Source organism: Pseudopipra pipra, chromosome 20, assembly GCF_036250125.1.
Source record: "Pseudopipra pipra isolate bDixPip1 chromosome 20, bDixPip1.hap1, whole genome shotgun sequence".
NCBI lineage: Eukaryota > Metazoa > Chordata > Aves > Passeriformes > Pipridae > Pseudopipra > Pseudopipra pipra.
Genome location: NC_087568.1, coordinates 4,351,590 through 4,373,311, shown reverse-complemented (window position 1 = coordinate 4,373,311; position 21,722 = coordinate 4,351,590). Strand labels below are relative to the sequence as shown.

Genomic DNA, 21,722 nt, shown 5'->3' with positions numbered 1-21,722 from the left:
ACGAGCAGCTTTCTCTGCCTGCTGTAATAGGGGATGCAGTCAGCAGCTACCAGAGCAAGGTCTGTGGAAGAGACAGCTGCATTAGGCTCTGCTCAACAGCACAATGGATCCATGCAGGATCCATGCAGTAAAATAACAGGGCCTCTGCCATGTGTGCCACCATGCCAAGGACCAGCTCTGACACCAGCACCACGCTCATGGCCCAGCAGAGATGTGTTTGCTTGGGGCTGCACAGCCGAGGGAAGGAGGGGGCTGAACATCTTAGCAAGATGACCTCTCTTGTTTGAAGCATTTTTTTAAGAGGTTCATAGGCTGCCTCACACAGGGCACGAGCAAAATAAAAGAGCTGTATTTTCATTTTAACTCCCCCAGCTCTTACTGATCAAAGCCCTGAGCCAAAATCAAGCTTGGCCATGAGGATTATAGAATATCTCAAGGTGGAAGAGACTCACAAGGCTGATTGAATGGGCTGTTGATCTTGCAAGTAGCAATGTTTAGCTCTCTCATCAATAGTCATGACATGCAGCTGAAAGAAGATCACATCATGGATGTTGGAGACTCAATGCCATCCTGGATGTGCCTTCTCCAGGCCATGTTTTTACAATTCACCAAAAGGAAAATACACCACTGCTCCTCCGTGGGAACAAACACACACCTTCCTTGTGCAGAGCAGGCACACAACTGTGTTCAACACGTGCTTGTTTCCTGTGTTATCCGTGAGAAGTATCATTTATGCACATCCATGAGCATCCCCCTGCATCTCCTGTCCCCCAGGAACACTTTTACCAACACCAAAGGATGCAACAGAAATCAGGGACCAAGGCAACCCAGCCAGCCTAAAGTAAGCACAGCACTGCAGAATTAACTGGCAACAGAAAATTGCCAGGGAGAGTGAAAATTTAAACAAACAACAGGAACACAGAAAAATACTTTGAATGGAAACCTACAAACCTCAGACAAGTCTGGAACATGCCTGGGGATAATTCCTCAGCTTCCATCTCATGGTTCTGTACAAGTTCTTAGAAAAGCCCCTGTGGTCTTGCCACACGTGTCTGTTTTCTGTCAAATCTGCTGTTTGTCCTATTCAACACATTTCATCAGTTGTGTGTAACGTTTGCACTTACATCTGCACTACATGGGGAAATTGCAGGCAGAAGGTTTGTGCAGCCCCGTGAATATGTGAAGTGCTCCACAAGGATTATGGTTATTTTCATAATAATTCTCCACCCCTGCCTACGTTTGAAGTCAGGGATGTCTGGTGGCTGAACCAGACAAGCAGAACACACGCAAAAGCCCAATTAGCTCCGTATTGCCAAAGCTCTTACAAACACTAATGCATTAATCATCGTAAAACTAAGAGAGGAGCGTTGGTCTGCACTCCTGGCTCAGTTCAGTCAGGTTTTAACTTGAATTATATGATGAATCTCATCCACTCATTTCTGCTGTGCAGGACAGGAAACAGAAACAAAGGCAGAGCATCTCACTGGCCACCCTGACCTCAGTCCTTGGTGTCCCTTTGTAAAACCTGACCGAGCCTCAGCTCAGGAACAAGCACATCCCAGGTTCAGGTCCAGATGAGCATCAGTCCCCCATGCAATGCTTTCTGTTACCCTGTTAGAAAATCTGGATGCTGCTTAAAGCATGGAAAGTCTGAAAATGACATGAGAATAGACAGGGAAAGGCTAAACAGCAAAATAAGTGTTTGGTTCTGTAAGAGTTGCACAAACACACAAAAGCAAGCTGGCTCTAGGAAGAGCTTTTCAGATTACTTGAACGTCTCTTAAAAAAATGGATTAAAATACAGATTTCCCCCTATTATTTTTCAATAATAGAAGTGCAGCACAGAACAACTCACTAGTGCCACAAACTACTTTTTCATTTCTGTTTTTGTTTCATGCTTCAATATCTTCTTCCAGCTGCTTCATGTCTCCTTTTCCTTCTCCTCACTTTGATCTATTAGTTTTCCCCAGAAATGGGGTTTATAAATCATTGTAATGCAGCCCTGGGAAAGACGGTGCTTAGTGCAGGGAGAAATACATTGCAGCTAACAGCCACGGCAGGGAGGAAAACTCTCACCTCGTACAGGGGCTTTGGCGACAGGTTACGGATGGCGCTGGGTTATTTTATGTCTGCATTCCTGCCATCAGGGGCAGGGCCACAGGGAGCGCTGCCTGCACCCCCTCGCAATATTTCAAGCTTCCTTCTGCCGGCAAAAACAAACCGCTCAGGGGCACGCAAGGGAAAGGAGAGGAGGAAAAATTGCCAGAAGAAGAGGAGGGGAGGCAGGACAGGTGGGGATGGATCACTTAGTTCCTGCTTTTGCACCGTGGCATCTTTTTTTTTAAAAAAAAAAAAGAGACATTTGTCTCCTGCCCCCTGGAAAGGTGCTAATTCCATGCAGGTCCCATCCATTGGCAGCAGTGGCAGGATCTAGCTCGCCCATGAACGTTTCCACCCCTTTGTGCCAAAGCTTTTGTGTTCCCATTTGGTGCTCAGGAAACTTTGTTGCTGGAGGCCCGTGGCCAAGGCTGACCCCGAGGCTGAAGCTGGGGGGTCCCACAGGAACAGCCCCTCCAGCACTGCCCCAGTTTGCCCCCCATGAGAGCAGGTGCAGACACACCTGCTTGTGGTGCTCAAAAATCTTCGTGTTTGAAGCCTAAGGATTGGGCATCTCTCTCTAGTCAGCATTTTGAAACTTGACTACAGTAACTAAAAAAAAAAATCATCTAGAATATGAAATGGGAGCAGTGCAAGGCTGGGCACCAGGTCACTGAGCAATGTCAAAAACAGTCTTTCCAGGGCAAGTTTGTGGCTTTAGTGTTTGTGGCACGACACTGTGGCCCACTTGGGTGAAGGTCTGAGCGTCTTCCCAGCAAGGGGAGACCCCCTGAGTCCCCTCCTGGGAATAAAGGTTAGTTCTAAATGCAGAAAACCCAACATCATCACAGAGCTAGAGAGACAAACCTCTGTCAGCAGAGCTTTATGTACTTATCTCCTGCCCTGGAGTGCAACATGGATTAGGGGAACCCACTGCCAGCCCTATTTAATTAGGGAGGAAATCTTCATAACCTCCTAAGAGCAGCACAATCACATGCAAGCTACAGGCATTTGAAGCACTTGCTGTGTTTTTAGGATCACCAGCTCCTAATCAGACCACCCCAGGCAGACACACCATCCTTTAGTTCCGAAAGCACACAAAAGAGACACCATGCTGGAATCTTACCTCTATCTTTAACAAAGCATTACCCCTCCTCACCCTCTTCCCCATAATTGCCTTGTTATTGTCATTGGTGCCATTGTTCATTGGCTCGGCCCTAGAGAGGCCCGAGGGAGCAGTTCTGCCTTAGCTAAACCAATATCTCCTGCAATAACCCCCTGCAGTTTCCCCTTTGCTATCCCATGTTGAATAAATCCTCCATCTCTGTTTGCTGAATGATCATAAAGATATGATTGAAGTTTCAGATTTATGGTTTCCTTCGAATCAAGGAGCAACTCCAATAATGCCAGAGCCTGTTTGCTGACTGCTTTTGGCAGGACAGATGTAATGGGGGGGTTTGTAAGAGCAGGAACAGGAAAGCAAAGACTAAAGGGAGGTATTTTCTAGACATGCAGTGCACACATATGCAGTCATGTATAGGGCTTGGATTCAAACACACACTTCCAGAGCCTCCTCCATCCAAGGACCTCACTGTGGTTCCCAAGCCCCCTGCAAGGCAGGGAGTGCACACAATATTTTACTCTAACAGCAAATCTGTCTCGAGCAGCCACACAAGGGACCCACATGAACTGGTTGCCTGGTAAAGGAGGATTCCTGACTAAAGACCTCACTCAGCTGTACCGAAAACTAAAGTTGCTGAAGGCTGGCAGAGGGCTGTATATTAAGGTGGTCCTTACTGTCAGCTCCATGCGCCACGAGTTCCCTCTGAACTGTGTCAGTGCAATCCTCTGGATGCCTGGGATGCTTTGGGGAGTGCAGAGAAACCCTCTTGCTCCTATGGGGGAACATCCCAGATGTTTCCTCTGATCAAAGCACCGACACCCAAAAAAAACCCACCAACAACCAACCAAAGGGGCCTTACACTTGCAGGGAAAAGCCTCCTGAGGACACCCAGCCTTGCACCCTCCCCTCTGAGGCAGCAGTCTCCCAGGGAATCTGGTGCAGGATTGTGAACCTCAAACTGGGGATAATTATCATCTTTCCCAATGTTAATGTCCTGGCCTGGGTGTCAAACCCTTCCCTTCCCCATCAGCCCAGCGCAGCAGCATTTAGTGTCTCTGGCATACAGCTGTATCCTGGGAATTACACAGCATGGGGCACATTGCTATTCAGATTCAGGTCAATATTAGTTTTTTAATGAATAAACTACCACAAAGCTGCAGTGAAAACAAAAAGTTTGTGACTTTGGTGTCAAAATCTGAACAGAGCATCCAAAAATGCATTCCCTCAGCCTTGAGGCCACAGCACATTTGCTTTTCCCTGATTCACAGCCATTTATGCTCATTCTCATTTCAACAGAAACCTATAAAACTCTTACAGCGTGGTGCAGCCCTAAATTAAATGCACTTTAACATCCCTATATAACAAGGGAGTCTTTGCTCTTTTAAATTAATGCCTGTAGCTGAGAAGGGGACCCTTCCTGGAAAATTTATTCCGCTTTATTTGGAGACAGAAAACCCCACCTCGTTCCACCTTCTCTGAGAGCAGAGATTATTTTGTGTGTTATAATGAGGAATTTGTAATAATGAGAGCGTTGTGTGTTGGACTAACTACGAGAGGAACAACAGAAGACTTCGGTGAGCAGCCCTGTTTGTGTGATGTATGGTAATATTTTTCCTCGGTGCATTACAAAAGAAAAAAGCAAGACAAAAATATCTTCCATTTTCTCCCTAATTTGTAGTTTTCTGGTGTTAGCAAGGCTTATAAGACACATGCTCCCAATTAGCTGCTCCTCTTAATTTAAATGCTTCATAAATTATCTCCTGCGCTTGTGGATTATCACTTCATAATGCGAGTTAGCATTTAAATAAATAGCTGCGATGTAGGAAATTAGAGAGGTTTACAGTCTGAGGCAGCAGCATAATGAAGGAAAATACCACAGCAGCTGAACAGGGGTTGGGAAGAGATGTGATGAGACAAGAGATTTTTTTTTTTTCCCCTTTACCTTTTAGCGACCAAATTTGGACTGCAGCAGGGAAAATATGGGTCAGAACTCCAGCAGAGCAGGAGCCTTTCGGAATGGCTGAACACGAAGGGAACATAGAGAATTCTTAAGCACATAAAATATCTGATTTAGCAAATATGATGCAATTATGAAGTGACTTTTTTGAGCCAACTCTTGGTTGCCTCAGAAGGTCGCCCCTTTGAAAGAAATTGGGCTTCTCATGTACATCACCTGAACAGTATCCAACCCCTTATGTTCTACCCTTTCCAAAAAATATGGGATCAGGGAGAGAAAAACAGTAGAACAAAGCAGAGCTGGAATTATATTGAGAGAATTTGGTGGGGAGAGCAATGAGGGAGTCAGATGCAGGATTTTAGAAATACATATCTTGGAGAATACAGGCATTAATTTGTAAGCCAAATAACTTTCACTGTGTTTTTAGCACCATTAATAAGATCGACCCACGGGCAATAATAGTTTTTAACCATTGGCAGCAATTTCCCAGTGCTATTTCAGCCCAGCCTCACAATTATTGTCATAAACGTAGAAAATTAGGAAGACAGGGCAGGGAAAAACCTCATAACTTTCTTGGAGGATTAAGGGTTTTCCCCCGGGCTTGATGGTCTTGCTATTGGTGTCACTGCTGCTTCTTCTGCCACAGGAAAAAACTCTGGGCAAGATCCTGCCAGGGGTTAAGCACATTTGACTGCCAGGCTTGCTCAGGAGCTGAAGACAGAGTCCCTGGTGGGCTCAGGACCCTTTGGTATTTATCTTGCAGAGCACCCTGGGTTGAGCACAGCAGCTCCCAGGGAATTCAGCTGTTCCAGCTCTCTCCTTGCTCACACACAGAAGCTCCCAGCATGTCAAAATCATGGATATTTTTTTCAGAAACACAGGAAAATCATAGAAGCCTTGACAGCCTTGACCAAAGTCCAGCCTTAGGCAGGAGTAAAGTTATTAGCTACCTGATTTCCCAGAGAAAGTCTGACACATTAGGATTTCACAGTAACTGGCTGTAAGTGTAATGGGCAGGGTGTGATTTTGCTCACTAGGTTTTGCAGGTAAATTCCAGCATGTTGAATACATTTTGCTGTAGGACAGAGCAAATGATTCAGGCAGATTCCTGCATTAGCACAAGGCCCCCTGTGCTAAATGGGAGTCCTGCCTAACTGACAGCACAATTTGGGTCTTCCTTGTATTTAATACACTTCAAGAGCGAGGGTCAAATCGTCTCATCATTTACATCCCTGCAACCCTGCAGATCCCAGGGGAACTGCAGTTCCTCTGAAGTCAGCAGGAATGAACATGGGCAACTGGACTGAAATCTGTTGGAAGGAGATTTCTGCCTGGGCCCCTCAGGATTCAGGTGGAGTTTGCAGCCGTTGCCTGGAGATGCAGTTCACCCTGCAGAGAGTTCAAGTCAGCACAGCAGGACCCCTGTTTCATCCTATAATTTTCTATTCCAACACATAATGTTTGGAAACTAAAAAAAAAAAAAAAGGGACTCATCCCTCTCCAAGCAACATCTGAAAGTTTACAGCTCTTCATCTCTCCAAGTTTCCAGGTGCTAAAAGAAAGGCTCTGGGGGCCAGACTGTACCTGTGGTCACAGCTCTGCAGTGGCTTTGTCCTCTGGGGCATATTTGCTTCTCTATTATCACTTTGTCTTCTGCACCAGGCAAGGAATGGCCACAGGTGCTATTGGCTTATTCTGTGCTTGAGCCTGATAAGCCTCAATTTTGCTGGGCTATGAGGACACAGAAAGCAGCTCTTCTGTCCCAGCTGCAAGGGCTCTTCAGGTCTAAGAAAAACCTGGCAGAAGTGTTGAGTGCTGAATGCAGGAGATCAGACTGGAAACCCGAGGACTAGATTCCTTCAGGGAGATGGTGCCACTTTTTACAGAATCACCTTTTCTTCTAAAAGGGCATTTTAAGTAATAAAATTGGAAGCTGCCGCATATCTTTCCAACTGATCTACTAATCATATTTCTTCAAATTTTATATCCCTGACCCTTGTAAAGGGATTGCAAGGAAGGCATTTTTTAAGCTGCATTTTAATAAGTCAATATGAAAGCTCAAAATTATTTAAAGCTTCTTAAATAGGATTATATTTGATTTCTTGTGGGAATAGTGGGGGATAGTCTAGTAAAGACGTTCTGTCCTGCTGAGGTTTTATTACATTAAAGAAACAGCATCCTTTTTTTAACAGCAAAAACTTGATCTATTCTCTAATGAAAACAGAGATTATTCTGTACATGAGGTGACTGAAGTTGGTAAGTTCCTGCATCTGTGATCAGAGATTAGAGTTTCTCCTTGAGTGAAAGCCCAGAGATTCCTGAACCAGAGGCTTGCCTGAATTTAACAAGTTGTCTCCTTGTGTAAAATATTTGAATTTTGTTCTAGGAGGTACCACAAGTGTATTGACTTCAGACAAATTCTTCTTTGAAATAACAGGTAGCTCTCAAGGCAGCCAGTATCTCATTTTGCAGCCAGGGATTTAATTTAGCCTAAGAATCAGAGGTCTGTGCTGCTGGGGAACTATTTTACTGTACAGGAAATGTGGCCATATTCAGTCTGCTCAGAAAGGCCCACAGTCAAATTCTCACTTGAATTCAACTCCTTTAATGTCATTGTGGCTCATATGGATGCTGTGCTGGCAGCATTTAGCTTAACATGTTCTATAGCACCCAAAGAAAAGCAGGAGGGTTGAATAAAAACTGGAGCTGAAGGAGCAGCAGTGAGTTACATGGTGTAAACAGCAGCTTCACTGAGCTGAGTTGCTCTGGACATAATCTGGGCCAACATCTGGCCTCGAGAACATAAGGGGATTTTTCTTGAAGTAGCAGATGGAGAGGTTCAAAGAACAGATACTATTAAGGATGAAACACAAAGAAAAGGTCATAACTGCTTGAAACGGACAGAACCTTTTAAAAAAAAAAAAAAATCAAACAGCACTGTCCATTCTCTTTAACATTTAGAGAATGTTCTCTCTCATCCTCAAACAGTCCACACCCCATCTCAGCTAAACCTGGTGCTCCCACTGAAGCCAACATCAGAATTTGACTTCAGGGTTTGCAGTACAGCAGGTATGCTCAGTGCTGTGGTTCTCTGGGAAATAACCCCACTACACCTTTTCCAGCTCCTCTCTGGATGCCCCTCATTTCTCTGGGCAGTCAACTGCAAAGACGGTAAAACAGCTTTTTTTGGCCAAGTTACTATTGAGTATTTTGCCCACATTACCCCCAAAGCTTCCAAAACTGCTGCCACATCAAAGACAGAATTATTCCACTGATTTTCCCACCCTGATCTGTCCGTCCATGCCTCCATTTCCCCCTTTATGTTGCCTGTAGGGAGAGCAAGGACTCGGAGAAGTGTCTCTCCATTCAGCTGCTCCACCCCATGCTGCACCAAACCTCTTTGCCATTGTCCCTACACGTCCTCAAATCTATCCCAGGTTCATTCTGTCTCTTAGAGGTAAATGGCGGTTTTAGATCAAGAAAAATCATATGCAGGTAAAACCTCAGTCTAGTGATAGCTGTAAACTGCCCCCATCTTCGTTTAGCCCAAGTAACCCATCCCTCCTGCCAGGGACTTTGTCTTCTGACTACAGACCCTGTTTGTTCTCCAGGGCTGTGAGCAGGCAGGGGCTGATGTGAACTTCACAAGCTGTGACACCCTCTACAGAAACACATGTGCTTCTCTGACCTTCAGCGCTGGCACAAAACCTTACACAGACTCAAATTTATCTTAAAGGCAGGAGCAGATTTAATAGAGCAGGAGAAGATCGTTTTCAATATTTCCATCTCAATTATAGTCAAACACCTTGGTGAGTCTCAGCCTTTGGGGCTGTACCTGGGCTGCCTGCTCCCAGCGTGGAGACTGTCGGCAGAATCAGCAGAAATAGCACAACTGGGCAAGGTGTTGGTGATTTATCAATGCTGAAGTAATTCATCCTGACACGGAGGCGCCGAGGAGGAGCTCAGGGTCCAGCAGGTGCCCCCAAAGACCTGAGAGTTATTCGGTGCCACACATCGACAGCGACAGACTTGGGATCTGACTCCTTCACAAAAAATATCCCCCTTTTTTTTTTTTTTTTTTCCAAGCCCATTTTCAAATAGCAGAAAGGAGCAGCCCCGTTACGGAGAAAGGCAGTTTTAACAGCTGCAATACACTACTGCTAAAATTGTTCCTCTAATGGCACATTATCTTCTAATTCAATAAAAACTAGTATTCAGAGTGCCAGAATTTTTGGGCAAACAGGATTTTTCAATGGAAAACCAGAAGGTGAATACACCCCTGAAGACAAACGAAAGTGTTGTGTACGCAAATACTTTCCTATGTGCCTGGCCCTTTAAAACCAAAATGATAGAGTTCATTTGCATTTAGATCTCTTTGGCTCCCTCTTTTCATCTAAAGACAAATCCTCACAAAGGCTGCTTAATTAGACCAAATTAGATTTCCACCTAGTGGCTTGTCATTCATTAGAAAACGCTGTTCTTTTTTTCTGTTTTGGTAATTATAAGCTGGTCTCGCAGTGTTCACTTCAGGCTCAAAGTCTGACTTGCATTCATGATTTTGTGCAGATGAGAGGAAAATTATTCAGTCGCATCAAGTCTGCCCATTTTACAAGTTGGATAAAGATCATCGCTGGAGTCTTTTATGTAATGGGGTATACTCTTTCTTAAGTCTTTAATGATTAATTGTAATAGCATATCTCAGGGCAATTTTCAAGACTAAAAGCTGAGTGCAAACAGTTCGCACACGAAGTGGCTGTATCAGACAGTGCCTTCCCTAGATGGGGGTTTCTGTGCTGGGGACACGTGTGTGGCCTTTGGTTGTGGGTGTTACAGCCCTGTTGTGAGCAGGGAAGATGGTGCCTGGGGTTGGGTAGGGAGATCCTGGGCTGGAAGTGCCATCTGCCTTCTCTACCTGCCCTATCCAACCCATCCTCCACTGCCAGCATTGCACAAAATGTAGCTTTCAGAGGGCAAAACCTTTCAAACTTAGACCTGACACTCAAAGGTTGGTATCTAATAAGGCTACAGCTCCCAGTGCAGGTCAGTCAGGAGCACTGATTAGCACAGATTGCACATGTAGACATACTCTGGGTTAGCAGTGCTGTCTACCCTGTCTGGAGCATTTGTAATGATGTAAATTTGAAGGAGTTAAACTCACAGCAAGATCCTCGAGCTTTGCCATTCCAGACTCCAAGGGCAGCAGTTTGCCCAACCATCACCCTTTTCTCTGGAATAATCTCACACTGCTGTGGGACACTGTAATAATTTGGTCTTCTACTCTGAACCCAGTGACTATTAGGAATGGTCTGCTTCTCTCCTCAGTCCAAACTCCATTCCCTTTGCTGTCCTACATGGTCACACTGATTCCCTGCCTCAGTTTCCCCACTATTACAGAGGATTAATGCTCAGTGGTGTGTTTTGAAGCTTAATAAATCAGGGACAGATTTTGTGGTGGTCCATCAAGCAAAACTTCCTTTGACTTTGACCTTTCATGCTTATGAAAAGCTTTGAAGACAACTGCCAACTTATTATTAATAATCTTCTTGGAGGTGGAAGTTACAACCAGTTAGCGGCAGGCAGCCCAGCAGCCACCAGCCCCTGCTAGGATTTCTTCTGCACTAACAAATCCAGATTTTCAGGTGTGTTTTTATAACAACATTCTTGTTTTCTTTTGTGAGAGAGGGAAAGTTTTCCCTCCACCCTTAACAAAAAAAAAACCAAAAAAACAAATCTCATCAAATTTGCCTTTCTCAAAACACTGAACATTCCCTTTCTCATCTACCTAAACCTGATGTTGAGTTACTGTCCCCCAGAGGCTTTCAGTAGCTCAGTTCTGATGTATCCCTGCACTTTGTAGCTCACTGCCTTCTTAGAGTGTAATCAAACATCAAGCTAAGTAGCAAATAAATCTCCCGATCTCATAAGCTGCACAGCAAGATCATGTAAATGCAAATGAAGGGCTTGATTTCAAGCTGTCGCGGGGGGAAGGAGGGAAAAATGCTGGGCCTTGTCACTGCAATCACTTCACTCTGCAAGTGCAGTAAATCTGCAATAATAATAGTAATGGCAGCGTGACGGGAGGCTTTACTGTACAAGGGGGTGTCATGAAAAGGGGAACAGAAGGTGGGAGGGAGGCAGGGCCTGGCAGGATGAAAAGGCACCGGTGCAGAGTTTGCAGGTGGCCACAGAGCCAGAGAGGAGGGGATGGGGCAGCCCCGGCTGATTCATGGATTTGCCCAGCATTTCCTCTCAGTGAAGGGCTGCAGAGGCAGGGATTAAAACTCCATGCCTGTCTCTCACTGTACCTCTGCACAAACACATCTCCAACCCCTCTCAGTCTCAGTCATCTGTAGAAAATCGATGCAATGTGTGTCACTGGGCCATAAATAGCAGGGGATGAAACACAAATATGTCTTGCAACAAAACCTGAAAGGTTTTGTGCTTCCTTACACCTTTACAATGTATCCACCTCTCACAAACAGACTCCTTCTCTTCCTTCACAGCAAACATTTTCCAACACTCAGATACAAATCCAGGGCTCAAGCCCGTGGCTGCAGAAATCAGAAACTACCTGGGAAAGGTCAGGGATATCCTGATACACCCAACACCTCTTGCTTTTCAGCCAACCAAGGTATCCCCAGCGATCAAACACCCCAGCACTGTGCTGGGGCCAGTCTGAGCATGGCACCCTCCAAATCCAGTCCAGACACACCCGGTTCAACCACGAAAATCATTGTGTCCAAGGGGAAAGGATGGATTAGCCAGGTCCCTAAAAACAGTTGGAGAGAGCAAACAAAGCCTCAGTGCACATCTCCTGCAGCCCTAGGAGGAGGTGTTATCTCTGCTGGGTGCTCTGGGAATGCTTCAGGAAAAAGTCTAGAGTTGTCCTTTCCAAACAGGCTGGATAAACAGCATTTAGGATGCTGGATTTTCCTCACTGAGGTCGTAAAGGGAGAAAACTTGCAGAAGGTACCCAGAGAAAATTAGGACCGCCTGGGATGCAGAGAGACGGTTTTAATTAGAGCCAAGAGGTGGGAAATAAGGCAGAGAAATGACATCTTAATGAGGTTTAATGAAGTTGTCTACTGATGGGCACAGCTGTCAGACAGATCTGTATTCCAGCCAAGCAGCTTTGTGACAGCCTAAACCTGAACACAGGGAACGGTGCTGGAGCTGGGGGAGAAAAAAGGACCTTCTGCATCAACTTTGGCTCGCTCTCCCCACTGCTTTATGACAGAGCACACCTATAATGCCCCAGGACAAACAAATGAAACCAGCTCATGAAGTGGAAACAGCATTTTGTTAATTTATGAATGAGAAAGGCTGTAATCTTGGATTACACCAAGCAAGATTCATTCCTGCTACATCCTTCCCCTTCTTTTGTAGGTAAAAGATGTTGGCAGGCAACCAGAGTCCTCTGAGTTCGTTGATTTTGATTCAGGCACAGATTCTCTCCATGTTCAACATATTGGACCAGATTTTTTTTTTAATTAATTATCCAGCACCTTCAGCTTTATTTATTCAGTGCAAAGTGACTGTAAAATGCCACCTGATCATAAAAGGAAACAGCATGCACTCATTTTGTGATGGAGTAAACACCCAACTGTGTTAACTTCAGGTGCTCTACAAAAGGGACTCTTTAAATTCCATAATTTCTTTCATTCTACACAGTTCTGCATTCGAGGGTCTGGAAGCAGCTTTGCCACAGGTTACAAACCTCTCTCCTTTCCTGCAGTTTCTCAGCAATTTTCTCCCATCTGCCACACCTTTGCCATCATCGCAGATTTCTGACCTCACTTAACTGATCCCGTATCGGAACATGATCCCTGGAAAAAGCCTTTTCTCATGCGCCTGAGGAACGTTACACCATTTCCCTCCGACACCAGTGACAACCCATCTAAAAATAGCTGTAAATACAGGGGAAATAGATCAGCAATGAAAGCCACTTCATCATCCCTGGCAGAGGTTTGTGTGCTGTGCGTGAGCTCCCGACTCACACGCAGCGGGCACATATGGCTCAGCGCTGCCGGGGGGGCAGTTCACTCATGGCAGCACTAAAAACACTCTCACTCCCCTCGTGCTCAGTGCTGGACACACCTGCAAGGGACAGTCCCTTCCTCTGCCACAGGCAGCTAGGGAAATGCAGCCATGTCATGCACAGGTTGCATCAGGTAGCTGACAGGATGGCTTTCAAAGAGGTCTGTTGGCAACAAAGGATCTGTATTTTTGCGCAGGGCAAGGAGCCTCATGGGGGTTTTGAGCCTACCAAAAGATCTTAGCAAGTCCAGAAAACTCATTTTCTGGTGGACTTGTGCTCCTGAGAGTCATGGGGATACCACACCTGCTTTACAGTGTCACAAGTGTGTCGATTTAACAGGAACAAGGTGAAGCACCTCCCTCCCAGACCTGAGAAGTAAGACCCTGGTGCCTTACAGAATCACTGTACTGGTGTGCAGACCCAATGATCCCAAACTGGCAAAGCTGGCAGCCAGCTTGCCAGGCTCTGCAGAGGAGCAGACCTGTTGTCACACCATGATCAAGGCACCACCATCTCCCCCCTGGATACACTGATGAGGATCCCAGAGCCACAGCCACTGTGTGCTTTTAGGGCTTGTGTAGCTACATATAGAGACAGGAGCTGAGAAACCCCAAACTGAGTGCACAAAGAAATGTCTCCAGGTGAAAAAGTTTGAGGAATTATGAGCAAATTCTAGAGAGCTCAACATAGAGCCCTCTGGAAAGGTGCCTGTTTTGGGCAGGGGTTATTAACCCTCACTCTCCAGGCAAAACTGGATCAGTGAGAGTTTTGCCTGAGCTGAGGGTGATGCCTGAGCTGAGGTGTGCAAACCTGGACAGGGTTTGCACAGTGCTGACTGGGAGCAGAATGTAAATTTGGGTTTGGATGATGTTCCTACACAAGCAGCTCCAGTAAGCTGGGTCCCTTATCCCTGCTGTACAGCCTCAGCCTGCCAGAGTGGGAAGCTGGAGGTGGTTCATTTGCAGTCTCTTTTCACTTGGTCTGCATTTGATTCAGCACCTCCAGATCCACAGAGCGTTCACCCTGGAGTGTAGTAATGGTCATCTCAGTGTTGGTGTTCAATGAGAAGCACTAGAGTAGTATTTCAGCACTTTCATTCTCCCAACAAGACCTGCCAACACCTACAACACCCCAGCTCCTCCTTCCTTTCCCATGGAAAATGACCTGTCCCAAGGCACCCACACAAGGCGCTCAGGGCTCCTGGGGACTTGCTGCCTGACCCTGCTCCAGGTTTCCCTCGCAGGGACACACAGACCAAAGCTGCTGCCAGGCTCCCACCCCTTCCCTCCCCACAGCCTCTCTTTCAAGCAGCAATAAGGTTTCAAGACACACACATCCTGCAGTGACTTCACCATGGAAATGGGAGGGGAAAGACAAAAGGGGTGAGGGGAGGTCAGTTAATCCCACAGACACCACCAGGCTGGGACACACATGGGCTGGGGAAGAGTTCATTTTAAAACTAAATAGAAATGAGGTTATTGAGCTCAAGTTCTCTTCTATACTATAAGCCCCAGGCTCTGCTGTCCCTTCTTCATCCCCCTTATCCTCCTCCTGTAACATGCCTTGTGTCTTGATTATTCCCAGGCAGAAGCAGCCATGTGATTGTGCCTGGGGAAGTTTATGGCAGTTTTCTAGAATGATGCACAACTTGGAAATAAAATAACTCAAAATAAAGTAAAATAAAATAAAGACTAGCTTCAGTCTCCCCAGCAGACACCACAGCTGGACATCCCAGCCAATCGAAACATTAACCAAACAAGAATATTTCAAATTCATATATATTGAGTCAGGACCCCTATTTCCAGCAAGACTGGGTTGCTTTATAACTCAACTACAAACTTGTGTGAAATTCAGCATCCCTTAGAGGCTTCAGCTCCTTCTGCACTGTGCTTGTGCAGTGAGATTCAAACCCCTGCCAAAGGGAGCCACAGCCACTCCTGGTACTTGTGGCCATGTTCTGTTACAAACTTTTATTTTCAGGGGCTTTATCTTATCAGAAAAGCTCTTTACGCTTCTCTTTTAACTTCACTTTTCTGCAGCATGAAGTGGGGAAGCCTCTGCATAACTGCTACTCCCTGCCAGGCCTTGACTTTACCTATGGGATATACGTGCACAAGAGAGATGGAGGAGTTGCTGAAGGTATGACACTGCCACTAAAATACAGTCCTAATGCTAGCAGGGACTATCCTCCCATTCCCAAGGCTCTTCAATACTTCTCATCAGGGTGGAGGTGCACAACTCCAGCATTTACCCACTTTCATTAATATCACACAAACTGCCTGGTGACCAATAAAGTTTCTCTATCATATTGGAAACTTTGGGAGGCTCACACAGAGCCCAGGCAGAGAGGGGTGTGGCACTTGCAAAGGGTGATTCACCTGGCCCCTGTCAGAACTCTGTTAGAGCTCCTACTTTGTGCTCTCAGGGACAATTTCCCTCTGAAATCAGGCCTCCTGAGCAAGCCAGGGTGGAGGGTGAGAAGACATCCACTTGAGATGGGAGGTGTCCCCATATGAAATGCAGTGGGACAGGATATGAAGTTCACTGCACAGTGAAGCCGTGACAAAATGCATCTTGGCCACACAGGGCCCTCATGCACGGTGCACAGACATCAGCCTCCTTTCCCAAAGAGGAGCTAACTGAGATGCCTCTCCTATTTCCTTCCAGCCATAGGCCACTGGGACTCAATAAAGCCCAGGAAGTCCCTGGGCCCCGGGAAAAAGGTCATGCCCCGGGACTTCCTCACGATGGACCGCGGGGCCGTGAAGGCCGGTTGTACCACAGCCCGCGAGTTCGGGCTCTACTACAAGTTCATGGACATTCGGTTAAAAGATGAGAACAGATTCCTCAATTGGGTTCCCAAAATCCCAGACATGACTTTCGGCAGGCCAGCACGGTAAGGAAGACTTGGGGCCCTTCTCAGAATGAAGTTATCCCTTCCTACCCTCACACCTACATCTCTCCCACATCCCAGCTAGCACAGTCCCCAAAACACAAGTGCCCTGAACCTGCACAGGCTGCTGCTGGGTCACAGATCACTTTTGGGGAGCAATGGATAGGGTTAAAAGTTAAAGGAGAATAAGAATTACAGAAGGAGACACAGCTGCTGCTTCTCAGATGAAACATGGTCAGGATGCCCCACAAAGGTTCTCTAAACACTGATAACCACCTGTTATTGGAGGTTGCACTGGGAGAGGGGTTGGGCATATCCTCTCCTTTCCACATGACAACTTCCATGTCTGATTATACTTCTGTCTGATAATCAACTACCTAAATCTATCATACATGCCACAAGACAGCCCCATTTCACCTGTGGCATTAAGGGCTTGGAACCTCTTAAAAATATGTTCAATGCCAACCCTGTAAGTTCAGGGAATATGAAGAGTTATAAGCCAGAAAAATGGCTTCCCAGGGTCAAAAAATCAGGGCAACAGCATTTCTACTTGTCTGCACTGGTTGAAATGCTCTGGTGGAGTTAAGGATCAGTTCAACCTCTTTATCCCACTCTCTCCCACTTGTTAGTTCATCATCCTGCATGGGGCAGAAACTGGTAGCGGAGCAGAATAGAGGCAAAGAAGGTTTTCACTGTTCCCTTCTGCTTCCTTGGGCTCCCTTCCCAATGGCTGGAGGGGAGCTGGTACAAGCTGACCCTCCAGCAGCCCCTCCAGAAGGGCATAATCCTGCCCCATCCATCCCTTGCAATGCAGAAGGATGTTTAAGGCTTCACTCAGGGGCAGCTGGAGAGAACAGCAGGCTCAAAGAGCCAGTGGACTCCAGCACAAACCAGCACTCAAAAGCTCTGAAAGTCCTGCTTCTGCTGGAGCACAGAGGCTTTTTCTTGCTCTGTGCAGGTCTGGACCAGACATTAGGTTTCATTTTAAGAGCTAGATAATAATCACTACCAGAAAAATAACAGCTACAAATTCTAGAGAAAAGACATGATGAACGGCACCGTGTATTTTACATGATAGTAAATGGCCTTTGCATATGCAAATTGAATGGATTTTAAAATGGTATTTAATGACAATTTTCGTAGCAGACATTAACATTAATTGCATCAAAATGAAAATGTAGCATTAGCTTGCTGTTAGCTGCAAATGCCCCAGCTATAAAGCTTTATCTTTATCAGTATCAGCCCTCACCAATGTGACAGGGCTGCTCTGCAAATTGCAGGCAAAAGGGCTTTTATGTTGCAAAAGTATCCCCCAATGTAGACCAAAATCAACATCAATTTTGCTTTATTTCTTCATAAACGGAGGTTAAATGGCTGCCTGTAAGAAGCCTGGGCACGTTTCAAAAGTTTTAAGGAAAATGTGCAGACCCCACAACAGCAGAAGTAGTGAGAAAGGGCTTTTAATTTAAAGTTATTATTGTACAACTAGCCTGCTCCTTAATAGCTACCTTTTATGCAGACGGATTGTATTTATCCCTTTACTTTAAAAGCACGTTATAGATAAAATCAAATTACTGGGATTACCAAGGAGCTGTTACAGCCATTTTGGTAAAAGTGGGAGTTTAACACACTTTTCCATGACTGGCAAGTTAAAGAAACGAGCTGTGGTGAGCACTCCCCAGCCCAAGCTCATCCCTAGTAACAGCTCCCCAGGTTCAGCAAGACCTGTCTTGCTAAAAATGACTTGGTTGTCAATGGATTTAAGTTGGGTTTGGACTCTAAGCCCTATAGGACTGTGTTCTTAGTGCTGCTGACTGGGAAGGCACTTCTGGCTGAGGCATGTGCTTGTCTGGGAGCAGAAGAAAAGAACAGTGGTGTATGGTCTCTTTCCATGACTCCAAGCACTCCATGCCTGTTAGAATAACAGCTTGGATAAACTTCTCAGGTGCAGTGAAGTTTTCCAGCAAGAACAGAGCCTGCCCGTCATTCCCCAGCCCACAGCACAGACAACATGGCCAAGAAGGGCAGAGAGCAAAGGTGCTTTCCCACTGCACTGGAAGCAGCTGGAGACACCCTTCCTGATGCCAGTGGTGCTCTGGGACAGCCCCAGAACACCAGTGCAAACCCTCCCAGTCTGCACCCACAGCCCTGCTGTGGCTCTCCCACACCGTGGGAATTGCAGGGGCTGGGCTGCCCCCCTGGGAACAGCAGCGCAGGGCTTAGAACCCAAATAACTCAGCAGCTGCCACAGGAAGGTGTCTGTGCTCAGGGGGTGATGCACAAGGGGCTTCTCAAACCCTGCCAACTTATCTCCAGCCCTTGCTCAGCCCCAGGCTCAGGCTGTGCTGCTAAAGGCTTCTGTCTCCTAAAGACACCAAGGTCAGGAGTTCTCCCCAGGCTCACACGTACGAGCTCTCCTGGATCATCCCAAACAGAAACGAGCACAAGTGCTGCGGTTGCTATTAGTGCCTTATTAATCACGGGCTGGCCCTGCTGCTCCCCCTAGCACAGCAGAGCACTTGTGCCTGTGTTTTCCCCTCACGGTGGACGTGTGCTGCATGGAGCATTTCACCAGGCAGCCTCAGACAGAGTGGGCTTTCTGAAGCTCTGAGGCCTCTTTCCTTTCTTTTCCTGGGATATTTACCTTCAAAGGTCACCCATACCCCTCTGTTAATTCCCTGTGGGCATCTTCCAGGGGAGAGAAGCAGCTCTGCTTTTTGCTGATTCCCCCCTCCCCATTCTCTCCCTCCCTTTTCCCAGAGTAATGTTTGCTACGAATCATGTGGCCAGCTTTGTTGTGAGAGTCATAAAAAGGACATTTTTCATCTCTCCTTTTTCCTGCTCTCGCTCCCTTCCCTCTCTCAGTATCAGACAGAGATTTATTCCTTCCCTGATGCCTGTGGCATTCGGAGCTGGGAGGGGTCAGGGGAGGCACTGATGGGACGATAATAGATAATGCAGTGGTTCCCCAGGGTCTTGTCCAGCTCTGGAGCCGATCCATCAGCAGGCAGTGCTCGTGCCAAGGTCAGCGGTAACGAGGATGTGGTGGGGTCCCAGCCTCCCCCAAGGGGCACCCTCCAGTCAGCCTCCCCCAGTTCACACTCCAGCTTCTGATCTCTACCAGAGCTGCCTCGTGCAAGCCACAATTTGCAAGAGAGCACATGGCCACTGAATGGAGGTGCCGGGCTAACAACACACAAGCAGGTCTACAGGTTTGTCTTCCAAGGAAAACGCCCATCATTGGCAACACCTCCCCTCCAGGAGCTAAACCCCATCCTCATGCTCTGTGCATGACATTACAGAGCTATAAGATGTGTGCAGATGAGGGTTGCTGTCCTCCTGGCCCTAAATCCCAGGTCCCTTCATTCAAAATAACCCCACAACACAGCGCTACTGGCAGGTTATTCAACCCCACACTCTTTGCAATAATGACCTTGTTTTACAAGGGGGAGGATGGAGGGCACTGAGAGGGCTGGGGTTTGATGATAGTGGAGACCTAAAGACACAAAGGGTCTGTGAAGACTTCCAGGAGCTTCACTGGTGTCAATGAACACATTGACACAATGTCACAGCTTCACTGCCTGTCATTCAAGGTGCATTTGGAAACCCCAGTCAATGTCCAGACCCACATTTATCCTCCTGACCACCTTTTCTGATTGAATTTCACTGGGCACTGAAATTAGCCAACATTAAATGAACAGTTTTTGGAACTAGAAGTAATCACAAAGATGTGGATGCTGTCTATAGCCAGATTTTAGATTATATTGATTTGTGCAAGGTCATACAAGGAGTTTGAAGCCAAAACAACACCAGCACACAGTTGGTACCCCAAGCACAAGTTCTCTCCCCAGGAGCAAGCAGAGTGCACCCTCAGCATGAACACACTGCCCAACACTGCCAGGGCTGCTTTGAGAGAAAAGCTTTCATTCATCTCTTAGTAAGTTCCCTAAGTCTTCCCACTGTGTCCCAGAACCTATTCCTGGACACGAGGACTGCACAGACGTGCCACTCTCTGCCATCCTGCACCTGGACCTCCTTCCAACCCTGCATGGCCATAACCCTGCCTCCCACGTGCTGCCATCCACTTGGCAGTTGGCCTGTAGGTTGGGCTGACCTTGGGTGTGCTGGCAGGATTTCCCTGGCACTCTGTCATCCCCATGGCTCCTGCCGGGTCCCCCCCACTGTCTGCCTTCGCTTCAGTTGTCCCTTTCCCGAATTTTACATCCCATTTTCCTTCTATCTTCATCTCCTCCCTCCATTCCACCTCCCATTCTCTAAAACTGGTCTTAATTCTCTGGCAGCTGCTTTCACCATGTTCCTGCAGCAAACTTGCCTCCCTAAAGCATTTGGTCATTGCAATCTCTCTTTGAATTGTTACAATTGGCCAAGGGCATCAATTATCTAATACCTCCTCTTTAATTTGTATCATTTGCAATTGTCCTAATCTTTCACCTTGCCCAAAAAGGAAGGTTTCAAAGTTCATGCTCTGCTTAGCAAGTGGTCTTTCCATCCATGATGTTTTCACACAGAACAAAGTTTAGAAAGCTGCCCAAAGGTGCTGAGGTATTTCCAGCATCTCTTCAGCACACGGAATGCACTGGTAGGTTTATTTTTGAGACACTTAGAGAACATTTCAGGTCATTAATACCTGGCCCTGAAAAAAAAGCTAATCTAGATATAGACCAGCTGCAAAGATATGATGTTGAAAAGCAGAGGGTGTTCCTGGAAAGAACCCACCAGGAAAAGCTGGACAGGCAAGAAAGTTTAATATCACAGCAAGCTCACATCTGACCCACGAGCACTAGAAGCCAAACAAAGAGAGTGTAAAGCCATTAAAATCCTAAGGATTAGGGCAAACAAAACTTTTAGAAAAAGAAATATCTGAGCACTGACAAAACAAGTTGTAAAAATGTGACATAGTGACTGGAATCACTGTCAGGATGACAACGCCAGAAAAACGCAACCAAGTTAAAAAATACAGGACTCCCATCAGCTCAGATAATTACACATCCTATCCAATTCCACAGTGAAAGGCACTTTGTGTCTCTGCCACCATTCTCACATTGCTAAGATAAGAATTTCTATTTCAAGAATAGTTTTCTTCCACTGGAAATGTTCCAGGCTGGGTATGTACTCTCATCACTACCCAGCCCCATCCACCTGCATCTTGCTGCCTTGTGCCCCGGTGGCTGCAGCTTCTGGTTGGGCAGAAAAACCTGTTACACCCTTCAAAAACTCCTGAGTGCCCCATGAAGACGCTGATTCTCCTCCAGTGTAGTTATTTACTGCAGTTATAACAGTTTCTGACTACTTCAGATTCACAGCTTAAGAGAAAATAAACAGGCAAGTCATGGTTTGGCATAAGGTTTGGGTCCTGCACATCAGCCACAGAGCTGGGAAAAAAAAGATCTAAAGAACAGAGATTTAGATCCCTTATTACCAATTTACACTGAATAGGAAAGTAATTTACTCTCTCACACCGACTGGCTGTTGTCTGTGGGTTTATCTCCATTGATTACAGCTGGCTGAAAAAATTCTTTCAAAACTTTTACCATCTAAAACTACTTCTTGCCACAAGTGGATTTTTTCCTTTAGCAACTTCTGCTTTTGCTGC

The 21,722-nt window shown here is 46.3% G+C and overlaps 1 protein-coding gene across 1 annotated transcript in view; it reads left to right on the top strand.

The window, feature by feature from the left end:
- The window catches only part of CFAP77 (cilia and flagella associated protein 77), a 60,255-nt gene that overhangs the window by 20,377 nt on the left and 18,156 nt on the right, over positions 1-21,722 (top strand). Inside the window, exons 2-3 of the mRNA XM_064676844.1 lie at positions 15,255-15,354; positions 15,883-16,111. Of these exons, the coding sequence (XP_064532914.1) occupies positions 15,255-15,354; positions 15,883-16,111 (329 nt within the window). The remainder of the gene's footprint in view (positions 1-15,254; positions 15,355-15,882; positions 16,112-21,722) is intronic.